The 14,291-nt window shown below is 38.8% G+C and overlaps 1 protein-coding gene across 9 annotated transcripts in view; it reads left to right on the forward strand.

The window, feature by feature from the left end:
- Positions 1-14,291, forward strand: part of MARCHF1 (membrane associated ring-CH-type finger 1) — a 178,925-nt gene that overhangs the window by 95,050 nt on the left and 69,584 nt on the right. For all 9 annotated transcript variants that reach the window (XM_070757271.1, XM_070757273.1, XM_070757279.1 and 6 more), the window contains one exon: positions 176-226. In XM_070757271.1, coding sequence (XP_070613372.1) covers positions 176-226 — 51 coding nt within the window. The remainder of the gene's footprint in view (positions 1-175; positions 227-14,291) is intronic.

The following is a 14,291-nucleotide window of genomic DNA, read 5'->3' on the forward strand; positions in this document are numbered from 1 at the left end:
ATAAAGGTTAAAAGAGTTCAAGAGTGGGTTCTTCAGCATCCTGAAAGTATGTCTTTGAATACCAGTCAACAATCTATTATATAAACTTCACAATGGAGAAATGAAGAAATAGTAATACTTGCAAGTTTTTTTTATAGCCCAAACTAAACAAATCTTATTTTTTTAAAAAAAACAGAATGAAAAATCTCCAGGGCGCTCAACAAGTCGATCAAGTAACATTTCGAAGGTAAGTTGTAAATCATTCTGAGGGAGTTTTGTTGCAACATGCATACTATCTTGGTAGAATTGTAGGTACAAATTAATTCTGTTGGATATATATGGGATGTAGTTCTGATTATTGATGCTTGGATGTATGTTTTGATTCCACAAGAATAACAGCAACAATTTTTTTTAAAAATTGCAGCTTTGAAATTGGGCACAATACTCTCATGTTAGACTCAACAAGTCAACATGTTTGATGTAAAATATTTTTTGATGTAAAGTTTCAGTATACATAAAGAGTTGAACTTCTCAATTGCAGTGCTCTAAAAACAACTTTTATCACCCTTTAATCACTCGCTCTACCTGACTTTGAGTATCTAACACAGCCTTTAGAGCAGTGGTTCTCAACCTTTCTAATGCTGCCACCCGATATTAAAGTTAAGAATATATCCAATTATTTTTCAGTAGTGCAGAACTGACAAAAAATATGCTTAAAGTCAGGACTGTTAAGGTTTCATCATTGAATTTGTTTTTACTCCAGATTGTATCTGCTATTGACTATTTCAAAAGTAAATGTTTCAGGTATTAAATTATTCCATGAAGAGAAATGGTGGTGTCTGTAATTGAAGAAATTGAGGAATAACTTATTGAATAACTTGTCCAGTAGGTTCCGTTTCTGCTGTATATGTTGGAATTAGTAGTGGAACACTATGTATGCTGAGTCACTTCAATCTGACAGCCTCTAAGACTTGTATCATAAAAGTTAAGTTCATGATTTCCATAATAACTACTGGCTTGTGTCAGGTCATCTTGGCTTCAACACATTTTGGTGTTCATAATTTTTGTTTAGAAACATAGAAGACTGACGGCAGAAAAAGACCCCTTGGTCCATCTAGTCTGCCCTTTTACTATTTCCTGTATTTTATCTTAGGATGGATATATGTTTATCCCAGGCATGTTTAAATTCAGTTACTGTGGATTTCCCAACCACGTCTGTTGGAAGTTTGTTCCAAGGATCTACTACTCTTTCAGTAAAATAATATTTTCTCATGTTGCCTTTGATCTTTCCCCCAACTATCTTCAGATTGTGTCCCCTTGTTCTTGTGTTCACTTTCCTGCTAAAAACACTTCCCTCCTGAACCCTATTTAACCCTTTAACATATTTAAATGTTTCGATCATGTCCCCCCTTTTCCTTCTGTCTTCCAGACTATACAGATTGAGTTCATTCAGTCTTTCCTGATACGTTTTATACTTAAGACCTTCCACCATTCTTGTAGCCCGTCTTTGGACCCGTTCAATTTTGTCAATATCTTTTTGTAGGTGAGGTCTCCAGAACTGAACACAGTACTCCAAATGTGGTCTCACCAGCGCTCTATATAAGGGGATCACAATCTCCCTCTTCCTGCTTGTTATACCCCTAGCTATGCAGCCAAGCATCCTACTTGCCTTTCCTACCGCCCGACCACACTGTTCACCCATTTTGAGACTGTCAGAAATCACTAACCCTAAATCCTTCTCTTCTGAAGTTTTTGCTAACACAGAACTGCCAATGCAATACTCAGATTTAGGATTCCTTTTCCCCAAGTGCATTATTTTACATTTGGAAACATTAAACTGCAGTTTCCATTGCTTTGACCATTTATCTAGTAACGCTAAATCATTTACCATATTACAGACCCCTCCAGGAATATCAACCCTATTGCACACTTTAGAGTCATCGGCAAATAGGCAAACCTTCCCTACCAAACCTTCCCCTATGTCACTCACAAACATATTAAAAAGAATAGGACCCAGAACAGACCCTTGTGGCACACCGCTTGTAACCTGACTCTGCTCAGAATACTCGCCATTAACAATAACTCTCTGATGTCTATGCTTCAGCCAGCTTGAAATCCACTGAACTATCCAGGGATTAAGTCCAATCTTCACTAATTTATCTATCAGCTCTTTATGTGGAACCGTATCAAAGGCTTTGCTGAAGTCCAGATAGGCAATATCCACGGCACCACCTTGATCCAACACCTTTGTGACATAGTCAAAGAACTCAATGAGATTAGTCTGACACGATTTGCCTTCAGTAAAGCCATGCTGATTTGGGTCCAATAAGTTATTGTTTTTTAGATGCTGATTTATCCTCTTTTTGAGTAGAGTCTCCATCATTTTAACTACAACTGATGTCAAGCTAACTGGCCTGTAGTTACCAGCTTCTTCTCTACTGCCCTTCTTGTGGATAGGCACAACACTGGCCATTCTCCAATCCTCAGGAACATCTCCTGTTAACAGTGATTTGTTAAACAAATCAGTCAGGGGGGTAGCAATGATAGATCTGAGTTCTTTAAGAACTCTGGGGTGGATGCCATCTGGACCCATTGCCTTATTTATCTTTAATCTTTCAAGTTCTTCTAAGACATCGGCTTCTAAGATCACTGGAGCTGAATCCGTACAGCTGGAAGCAATGCTATATCCCTCTATAGTATTATTATTATTTTGTAAGGTGTCTTTTGAGAAAACTGAACAGAAGTAGCTATTGAAATGGTCAGCGATCTCCTTATTCCCATCAATGTATGTATTATTCCCGGTACTAAGCTTTGTGATGCTGCAGTTTTTCTTCTTCCTATCACTAATATATCTGAAGAAGGTTTTATCCCCCTTCTTTACAGATTTTGCTATTTCTTCCTCTTTTGAGGCTTTAGCAGCATATATTATCTGTTTCGCCTCCTTCTGTCTCATTTTATACACCTCTCTATCAGCTATACTTCCAGACTCTTTATACCTCCTATAGGCAGCCTTTTTTTCATTGATTATAGCCCTTACATCATTGCTAAACCATAGCGGTTTCTTCTTCCTTTTACCTTTAGTTACTTGCTTTACATAAAGTCTTGTGGCTTTTAAGATGGCCTTTTTTAATACAGTCCACTGGGTGCTTGCTCCTGCCATTTTATCCCTCCCCTTTAATTCATTATTTAAATATTCCCCCATTGCATTAAAATTTGTTTTTCTGAAATCCAATACTTTGGTTGCAGTATAGGATTGCTCACCATCAGTTTTTACATCAAACCACAAACATAGATGGTCACTGCAACCTAAATTTTCTCCCACCTTGACCTCTGAAACCCGATTCCCATTGGTAAAAACTAAATCTAGAATATTCTCCCCTCTAGTTGGTGTCTTAACTAGCTGTGCCATAGCTGCTCCTGTAAAGGCCTCTACTATATTCTTACTTTTGCATGTAAGGGCACTGGGGATATTCCAGTCAACATCAGGCATGTTGAAATCACCCATAACCACAATATCTCCCTTTACTGCCATTAGGGTAATCTCATCCACCATCTTGTTGTCATGTTCCTCAGATTGCCCTGGAGGCCTATAGATCACCCCAATTCTAATGACAGAACCGTCTTTATTTTGCATGCAAATCCAGAGGGTCTCCAGATCTTTACATGTATTTTGAATTAGTATTGTTTTTAGACTTTCTTTAACATAAATGGCTACTCCACCTCCCCTTCTCTCCATTCTATCCTTCCTATACAGTGTATATCCTGGTATGGATATTTCCCATTCATTAGAATCCCTAAACCATGTCTCAGTTATGGCAACCAGATCCAAAGCAATTTTTCAAAGCAATTTTTGATAGAAATGGAAGAAGTTTCCATCATCCTTTTGCCATGGTCAGATCATGCTCTGGTTCATTTATTAGATTTGTATGCCACCCCTCTCCGCAGACTCAGAAGTAAATAGGATCCTCTCTGGGTCGGTCATCAGGACCAGAGGTTTAGCACGAGTCTGAAAGCTCAGAAGAGAAAACCTTTGGTCCCCCTGACTTACCCATATTGGACCCTGCAATTTTGTCCTGGGACACATATATTTCATTTGTATAGAACAGAGGTCTTCAAACTTGGCAGTTTTAAAAGATAACAACAACAACAAAAAAGAAAGACTCAACTTTCATTTTGCCTTAGTTTTCTCCAGTAAGAGAAAAAATATGCATCAGAATGGGATGAAACCGCTGGATTAAAATTTGAATGGAATAGAATAGAAATATAATCAGAACACTCATTTACTTGGAATGAGTTTAAAATTTCTGGGATCAAATGAACTGCATCTGAACAAATTGAGGTCTGCCCAAATCTTTATGTATCTCCTTTGAGAATAGCAATAACATTTAGACTTCATAGTGCTTTGACAGCCTTCTCTAAGCAGTTTACAGAATCAGCATATTGACCCCAACAATCTGGGTCCTCATTTTACCCACCTCGGAAGGATGGAAGGCTGAGTCAGCCTTGAACCAGTGGTGATATTTGAACTGCTGAACTACAGCTAGCAGTTAGCTGAAGTAGCCTGCAGCGCTGCACTCCAAGCACTACAGTGCTGCACTCTAACCACTATGCCAACCCTGTTGTTTAATTGTTCTGAATAATTTATTAGGTGAAGGCTAGATGGCATGACTGTTAAATGGATACACTGCTGGCTCAATAAGAATTCACAAAGGATGATTCTCCTCCTTAAATTAGAAGGGAAAATCAGGCAAGGTGTATGATTGGTTTACTGTTATTTGTGTCTGTTCTAGTTAAATTTTATACAAGGTTTGATTTTTGTCTGTGTGTGATTGGCTTACTGTTGTTTGTGTCTATTCTAGTTAAATTTTATACAAGGCTTGACTTTCATCTACAGAAAGTATTAAAATTGCATTATTGCAAAGTAGAAACTGACACAGATGCAAGGCAGAAATTTCGAACTTACTGCTAGTTGTCCAACTAAGCTTGAATTCTCTTTACAATAGTGAAAAGGTAAATACAGTACTGTAAATACCCTACTTCACCCTCAATGCCTAGCTGAATAGGCATTGTGAAAGTGAAAATAGAAATAGCAAAAGTGGGGAACCAAGTAGGGGGAAATTTAATAAAGTAGCTAGAAAACTTCATTTCTGAAAAGTTGTATCAAGCTATATTTGTCCATTGTAAACAGGCTTTGGCAAGAATTCAACTGGCTATGTAGTGTGTTTTTAAAAGCTGTTCATGTTCTTTCATTCTTGATGCCTCTGAATCACATCTCACAGAGTTTGCAGAATTATAGCAACAACAAAAAATAGAATGCCATTTAAATCAAGCAAGATGCTAAATAAAATATTGGAATTTTATAGAGTTTTGTATCTAAACCATAGGCAATTTAAGTTTATACACTACACTACATGTAAAGCCATTGCTACATAGGTAATGATTATAGCTTATATCAGAACAGACCTATAGAAGAGTCAGTGTTGATGTTTCAATTGATGGATCCTTCAAAGTCTGTGAACTTTCCATGATTATCCAAACACATTGCCTCTGATGCCAATCCAATATTTATCATTTTGGAAACATGCCACCATTACTAAATTTAAGATCAAGACAACCAATTATGTATTTTATTTAATCTGATATTATCTAAATGTACACAACTCCCAAACCATCTTGCTAATTTACAAACTGGTTTGTATGATTTAATTTGGCTCATTTGAATATTCTAAACAGCCTTGTATATGCTGATATTTCTAGCTAGTTAGCTAGCTAGATGATTATAGACAGACAAACATGCCCAACTTCAATTTGTATGCACCAGTTATGCTCCTTCCTGAACAGGGGGGCCCCTCAACTTGGTCACTCATACCCTAGTCATATCCTGATTGAATTAATATACTCTGCATGAGACTACCCTTGAAATAGAGTAGTATATCTGTGCAGCTTCAAATAGTGCACCAAGTGAGCTATACTGAGTGCCCAAAGAAGGGTGCTCTGTGAATGGCACTAGGTATCAGTTTGCTTCTTGTCCGATTCAAGGTGTTAGTCATGACCTATAAAGCCCTTTTTGGCATAGGAACTAGCTTTCATCCATCACTCATCCCATGAGTTCAGGCATGCTACAGATCTTGTCAATCAGAATATTCCAATTGGCAGGGTCTAAGAAGAGGACTTTTTCTCTACTGCCTCTGCTTTGTGGAACATCTTGCCCCCGGACATGAGGAAAATCCACAATCTTCTTCTCTTCCGCAATAGGGTCAAACTCTGATTGTGTACCCGTGCATGAGTGATTCAGGGGCCCACACAGCCATGGGACTGGTTGGACTCATGAGATCCTCACCCCTCACCTGCACTGACAATCTTAGTCTCCTTCTCTTGGATCTCTCTACCTTTTGCAATATTATAATGCTTTATATGCTTTTACATTTTTTATCTCAAATTATTCACTTTTAATGTTTTATTGTGTTAATTAAATTGTACACACCCCACAGAAGAGAGAGAGGGGCGACAGAAGGAAGGGAGGGAGAGAGAGGGGGAAGAAGGGAAGGAGGGAGAGGGAGAGATATGATCCAGATAAATTTGGAATATTGACTTTTACTACAATATTTTGCAATTAACTATAAACATATTTATTTATTTGTTTGTTTATTTACTTATTTTATCATATTTATAGGCCACCCTTCTCCTCACAGACTCAGGGTGGTGAACAGCAATAAAATGAATACAAGGTTAGAAACCCCACAATAAAAACATTCATCCACACTCATTTATCAACAGGACGGAACAGGATGTTGGTATTCAAAAACCCACCCAGGCCTGCCGGTAAAGCTGTGTTTTTAGGGCCTTTTGGAAGACCAGGAGTTTGGGGGCGGTATGAATGTTTGAGGGAAGATGGTTCCAGAGTGCTCGAGCCACCACAAAGACGGCCCTCCCCCGTGGTCCTGCCACCCGGCATTGTTTGGCTGATGGGACCTGGAGGAAGCTGACTGTGGGATCTGATTGGTCACTGGGATGTGGGAGACAGAAGCCAGTCCTGTAAGTAATCTGGTCCTAAGCTGTGTACGGCTTTATAGGTAATAACTTTGAATTGTGCTTGGAGATTGACTGGTAGTCAGTGCAGCCCGTGGAGTGTTGGAGTGATATGGGTGTATTTAGGGACACCCATAATGGCTTGCGTGACTGCATTCTGGACTAACTGAAGTCTTCAAACACTCTTGAAAGGTAGCCCCATGAAGAGTGCATTGCTATAATAAAGCCTCGAGGTGATGAGGGCATGAGTGACTGTGAGCAGAGACTCCCTGTCGAAACGTCTTGTGGAAAAAAGACTGGCAATTGCAGGTTGGAACAGTAGATGAGTAACGGAGAATGGAGTGATTAAGAATTTTAAATAGAAAAAAATTACTAAGCTTGATATCTTGAAATATCAAGACATATTGAATTTAAACAAATCATTTATGATTTTAGGAATATTGAAACAGATCTTTGAAAAATGGAACCCGAAGCTAGTAACTATACCATCAACACTGTCAGTAATTATGTCTGTGTCTATGGATAGACTGCCTGAAATATGTCAATAAAGAAGTGATAGATGTGAAACAAATTTTATCTGACAAGATAAAGTACAGAATGTAGAACTACAAATGAGAGGCTAAGAGAATGATGTATTGGATATACAAAAAAAACCTGGCTAAAATTTAAAAGTTAAAAAGGAAAAGCAAATAATAAACCGAGAGATCATTGGTATTGTAGCTCCTATAAGAAAATATTTTGAAGATCATTTTCTTCCATTTTTCTTTATTTCATCAGATTTTTTCATCTCTTTCTATATTATATGCTAACTGTTCCCAGTCACGCGTTCTGTGGCTCAGTTTGATTTGCCTGGTTTGTCAACTCTAGAACATGCAACATATAATTATCCATATGAGAAGTAATCTGTGTGTAGATCTAAACTGCACAATTCTAAAGATCGGCCTTGAATTTTGTTGATGGTGATTGCAAACGCCAATTGAATTGGGAATTGCAGTCTCTTAAACTGAAATGGCTTATCCGTTGGACTCAGGAATGCAAGGAATGAGGACATCTTCACCTTTGAAAGGTCCTGTCAAGTCCTTTGCATGTTGCATGTTGAATGGCAATTTAAAAGCGGAATGAGCAGTTCTTCCACCTGCCGCACCGGTAGCAACCCACTACTGCTTTATGTCTAGGAAGATTGTCAGTCATCTAGGTCATGGTTGGCCCGAAGGTGCTTTTTTCAAAAGGCAACTGTATTTTCTGTTTTTTCTTTTAAGATTATTTTCGCTTCTCATCCAAGTAGCTTCTTCAGCTCTGAAGAATTTCTCTGAAGAATGTTCTTGGATAAGAAATGGAATATCTTCAAATTAAAAAAAAAACCAGAAAATCAAGTGGCCTCTTGAAAAAAGTACCTTTTGGATACTCTAACTTTAGTTTATATTAGTTTTTATTATTATAATTAAAATTCTTAATAAAATTATATTTTTCAAAAACCCCTCAAAAGTTCAACAGTGCCTTACATCTTGTTGCATGGTGACCCAGACATATAGTTTAATTACAACTGATAATTTGTAGATAGGGAACAACTGGGAGTAAAACTGTTTTCATTTCAGAACTTAACACTGGCTGTCAGGCTGGCTTCAATCAGAATTTAAGGAAAATAAAACTCAGAGTCCATTTTGAACTTTAAAAGTGAATTTTACTCAAATCAGAACTGAAACATCAGAAACAAAGCAAAGACTGAAGAAAACGGCGCGATAGTTGCCCATATTAAAAAAATCCCACTTGCCCCCCTTTGGGAAATAGCCAATCCCCATTTTCCATCTTTGTCAGGTGGACGCATCTTCACCCCTGCATCATACTTATGGGATGCAGTTTCTAACGGTCTTTTTTCTTCTCAAGGAAATTTCTAAATAAATTAAAGTTTCTGAGTGACAGAGATTAGGAGAAATGGTACCATTGGTTATCACAAAAAAACCCTTAAATACTATCAAAAAAGAAGAAAAATTCAGGAACAACCTTACTCACTGTCAACATGATACGAAACAAAAATAAACTCACGGCCTAATTCATAAAAGACATTGATTGAGATAACATGAAGACAATTACCATATCCTACAAACCAAAACCCAAAATACCGACTATATAGACAAAATATGCACACTATTTAAGCACCATACAGTATATATATATACTTAACTTAACCAACAAGATCAGAATAAACAAATAAAAATGAGCGGCAATTCACACCTAACACACAACTAAAACCAGAGGTCATACAGCATCGAATTGTCAGCCATATAGATGACATATTTTCTTTCCCTCCTTCTTTCTAAATCCCCTCCCTATCTAATCTTACTTTATTTATCCCACTTCCATCCTCTTTTCTTTTTCTTTCCGTTTTTGTATAATTTATATTACTGCTATATTACGTATTACATTCCTTTGTTTTTTCCCCCTTTTTAAGGTAAATATTTAATAACGATTATTTTTTTAAAAAAAGTTTCTGAGTGATTCAAGATCGCCAGAGATTAGTTGGTACTGGATAGTACAATGCAAGGAGGAAGACAATGAGTATGAGTTTAATTTGCGTGATGGAGATAGTCAGAGGCAGAATAGAATTCAAAGAAGAAGAGAGAACTACTCTCAGCCATGAAAGCAACCAGCTATGTTCTACCAAAAACACTTGTTTAGCTCTTTAGGGAATTTAATAACAGCTGGACATTTAACAATAGTTTAATACAGACATATTGACATAGTTGAAAAAACATAAAGTATAATAAAGAAAAATAGTATTTTTTTTCCTGGGCAGTGAGAATTTTAAACAGCTTATAATTATAGTAGTACTTTGATTTGGCTAGACTAGACTAGAGCTTGTTGCTATGACAATAAATTTCATAGTAGAGCTCTCATACGTTGACTGCAACAGCAGCTAAATTTTATCTCATAATTTTCAGATAAAGCTGTAAAATCACAAAGTCTTTTGAAACCATGCCATTTATTATTTGGTTACTTGATCAATGAAGTCTGGGTAGGTTAGTATTCTGGGGAATCCACAGCATGATATCCATTCTTTTGAGACCTGAAGGGTGCCTATGCAATTTGATCACTAGTCTGATTTGGCAAAATAACTGCTTTATGTATGTGCATGTGTACATCACATTTAATACCTGAATAAACTCACTCTCCTTGTATAAATCTTTTATATTTATGATAGGTTAGGCAGTGATGGGCTCCTATGGGTCAGGTAGCAAAATTTTGGTCAGGTACACAGTACTAGTAGCAAAATTTTGATATTTTTTTTTTCTTTTTTTCCCTTCTGGGCTCTGGGTATGTTTTCCTATCATAGTAAATGAGTTTGAATGTGTATAATTTTAGAAGATCTGTGCATGCGTGTGTGTACATACACTTTATATAGTAGATAATCAGGGGTGGGCTACTGCCCGGATGGGAGGGAATGCAGTGGGGTAACGAAAATGGAGCTTCACCCCAGAGCACCCAATTTGCAACTGAAAGATGTTAAAACAAAATGCATAAGCCACGCCGACAGTGTGGTAGTAAAAAAATTTGGTAGCCTATCACTGAGGATAGGAAGATGGCCAGCACATTGAAAGACCCCACCTCCCCTTTTTGTTAATTAATTTTTAGGATCCGTTGCCTCTTTTAAATTTTATACATTGTTTTTCTGCTTTTAATATTTTATTGTACACCACCCAGCCAGCACCACCCAACCTCCCTCTGTGAGAGAGATAATTGGTTGTTTATTATTATTATTATTATTATTATTATTATTATCATCATCATCATCATCATCATCATCATCATCATTAATTAGATTTGTATGCTGCCCTTCTCCAAAGATTCGGGGCGGCTCACAAGATACAATATAAAACAATGCATACAAACAAATCTAATTAGTTAAAAACTAAATAAGCTAAATTAATAAAAATAAATTAAGGAAGATAACTTCCATTTCAAACCAGTGGTAAAATATATGATATTCAAAATATTTAATTTATCAGGAAATAAAAATTCCTGAACTGACATGTCATTAAAACATATATGTTGTGAGCCACCCCGAGTCCTCAGAGAGAGGCGGCATACAAATCCAATAAAATAAAATAAATAAATAATAAATTAGTTCAAATGACATCCTTTACTATACAGTATTTTATATTCTTTATTTTGAACAATTCCTGGGTAATTTAAAGAAAACATACTGCAAATGTAATCATAGTATTGTTTATTAGAATTGCATATTCTACATATTTTATTCTAGATATGTGTTATATGTATTTTATTCACTATAATTTATCTACCTTACCTCCTAAAAAACAAAAATAGTTTTGATGTGCACTGTGTTTAGTAGAGCCAGGGCCTTCGATAGGGGGGTACTACTGGTAGTGGTGTACCGGGCCCGGCCATGAGGGGGCCTGGTTTTGCCCGCCGTCGCACATGCGCAGTACCGTCCCTCTCTTGCCTGCCTCACCAACGAAAAAGGCAGGCCCTCTGGCCCTCGCGAGGCAGGACTCGAAGAAGCCCCGACGGAGCCTTTGGCAGCGCGGTCCTCCAGTCCCAGAGTAAAGCGTGCGGCGAAGGTAGGAGCCCCTTCGGGGTGGCGGTTGCAACTTGCGCTTGTGTTAAATTTTGTTTCTTTCCTAAGCAGCCTTCTGTGTAAAAAAATCCATTTGGGAACGACTCGTTCCCAAATGGATTTTTTTACACAGAAGGCTGCTTAGGAAAGAAACAAAATTTAACACAAGCGCAAGTTCTAGGCTTCCCACGCGTGCGCCAGCGTCCCCCAAAAGCCCCCCCATGCACCCTTTTCCAAGGGCACGCACGAAGCTGCGGCCTCCCCCCCGCGCCTCTAGCCCCCTTGCGCCCCCGTGGCTACTCGCCGCTGCCCTCGCCCACCCGTCCGCTCCGCCTCTCTTCCCTGCAGGCATTCTCACAGCAGGGGCCACCGCGCTCTCTCCATCTCCCTGCTAGCCTGCCCGGAGAATTCAAAGTAAGAGCGAAGGTTTTTCTTACTTTGAATTTTCCGGGTTGGGCTGGCAGCAGGGGGGTGGAGAGAGCGCGCGTCAGGCCACGCGCCCGACATTCCAGGTGCCGTCCCCTGACCTCGGTTTCCTGGATTCCTGGTGGCACCGACCGAGCCCTGACCAGCGGGCTCCCGACCGAGCCCTGAGGCGGGAACGAAGCGAGTGGAGCGCTCCCCACCCGGCTGCGGCTCTTGTAATTCGGCCCGGGATGGGTGTGACTCTACAGGCTGCCCTCGTCGGGGAAAGGGAGCGGAGGGGAGGGGAAGAGAGGGCCAGGAGGACACAGAAGGGAAGGAAGGAAAAATAGGGAGGGAAGGAAGGAAAAGACGGAGGGGAAGGAAGGGGAAGAGGGAGGAGAAGGAAACAGGAAGAAGAGATAGGTTGGTTGGTTGGAATGAAGGAAGGAAGAAGGGAAAGAAGGAGAAAGGGGAAGGGAAGGAAGGAAAGGAAAAGAGGGAGGGGGAAAGGAAGGAAGGAGAGATAGGTTGATTGTAATTGAAAATTACAATTGAAAGTAATTGAAAATTACAATTGAAAGTAATTGAAAATTACTTTCGCCAGCCTCCAGAGAACGAGAGAGAGTAGCGATGACAGAACAAGATAGAGAGAAAGTGTGTGTGTGTGAGAGAGAGAGAAATAGGGGGAGAGAAAGAGAGCAAGAGAAAGAGAAAGAGTGTGAGAGAGAAAGCAAGAGAGAGAGAGAAAGAAAACAAGAGAGGGAAAGTGAGAAAAAGAGAGACAGAGAAAGAGGGGAGAGATAGAGAAAGAGAGAGAAAGAAAGGAGAGAGAGATCAGAGAGGAAGGAAGAGTGAGAGAGAGGAAGAAAGCAAGATAGAGAAAGAGAGAGAGAAAGAAAGTAAGAGATGAGAGAGGAAGGAAGAGAGAGAAAGAGGAAGAAAGCAAGATAGAGAAAGAGAGAAAGAGAGAGAGAGAGATGAGAGAGGAAGGAAGAGAGTGAGAGAGGAAGAAAGCAAGATAGAGAAAGAGAGAGAAAAAGAAAGAAAGAGAGAGAGGGGAAGAAAGCAAGATAGAGAAAGAGAGAGAGAGAGAAAGAGAGAGAGAGAGAAATGAGAGAGGAAGGAAGAGAGTGAGAGAGAGGAAGAAAGCAAGATAGAGAAAGAGAGAGAGAGAAGGAAAGAAAGAAAGAGATGAGAGAGGAAGGAAGAGAGTAAGAGAGAGGAAGAAAGCAAGATAGAGAAAGAAAGAAAGAAATAGATGAGAGAGGAAGGGAGTGAGAGAAAGAAAGAGAAAGAAAGCAAGCGAGAGAAAGAGAAAGAAAGAAAGAGATGAGAGAGGAAGGAAGAGAGTGAAAGAGAGGAAGAAAGAAAGAGAGAAGAGTGGAAGGAAGAGAGAGAGAAATGATAGAAAAAAGGGGAGAAAAAAGAGAAATGAGAAAATGATTGAGGCAGAGAATGACAGAAAAGAGAGAGAAACAGAGGGAGAAGTGATTCTTGATTTAAAGCATATGGTAAAAGCACTTAAATAATAACAGAGAAAAAAATCCAGCCCTCACCTGTTTTTATTAATAGTTTTGCTGGTTGTTTTAGTTTTAATAGTAATGGATTTTGGTTTTTTAAAATTATTATTGACAAAATTGAACAGGTCCAAAGACGGGCTACAAGAATGGTGGAAGGTCTTAAGCATAACACGTATCAGGAAAGCTTTTTTGGCTGCTACTGGCTCATATTTATGTGATTGTCCGTAGGACTCATAGGTTCTTGAACCAGATTTTGCCTAACCTTTGGTTGTTCCTGCCTAAGTGTAAAACCTTACTTTTCTACACATTAGATAGGATAGGGACCATTTTTCAAGCCTATCAAGATTTTTGTATCCTGCCTTTCTCTGGGAACTACATAAAATGTGAACCTGAAACGAATAAATGTGGTATATAATGATTAACCTGATTTGGACCTGTATTTTCCAATTTGAATAATAAGGGTATGTCCCTAAATAGACTGCTGAGTTGTCACATGACCACCTAGCCAGACACCCATCCAGCCGGTCCAACACCCCCTCTCAACAGTTTGAGGGACCGTGAATTGGCCCCTTATTTAAAAAGTTTGAGGATCCCTGCTCTAAAATGTTCCTCTCATAAAATGGCAAGTAATGGGTGAGAGACTATGAGGTGCCAAAATTAGAGTAGAAGATAATAAATAACAGCTTGGGATGCTGTTATCAATTACTGTCAGGAAATTCAAGAAATTATTTTTTCTTTAGTAGAAGTAGTTTGTATTGTTTCTTCAGGAGCATAAGATTCAG

This window comes from Erythrolamprus reginae, chromosome 7, assembly GCF_031021105.1.
Source record: "Erythrolamprus reginae isolate rEryReg1 chromosome 7, rEryReg1.hap1, whole genome shotgun sequence".
Taxonomy (NCBI): domain Eukaryota; kingdom Metazoa; phylum Chordata; class Lepidosauria; order Squamata; family Dipsadidae; genus Erythrolamprus; species Erythrolamprus reginae.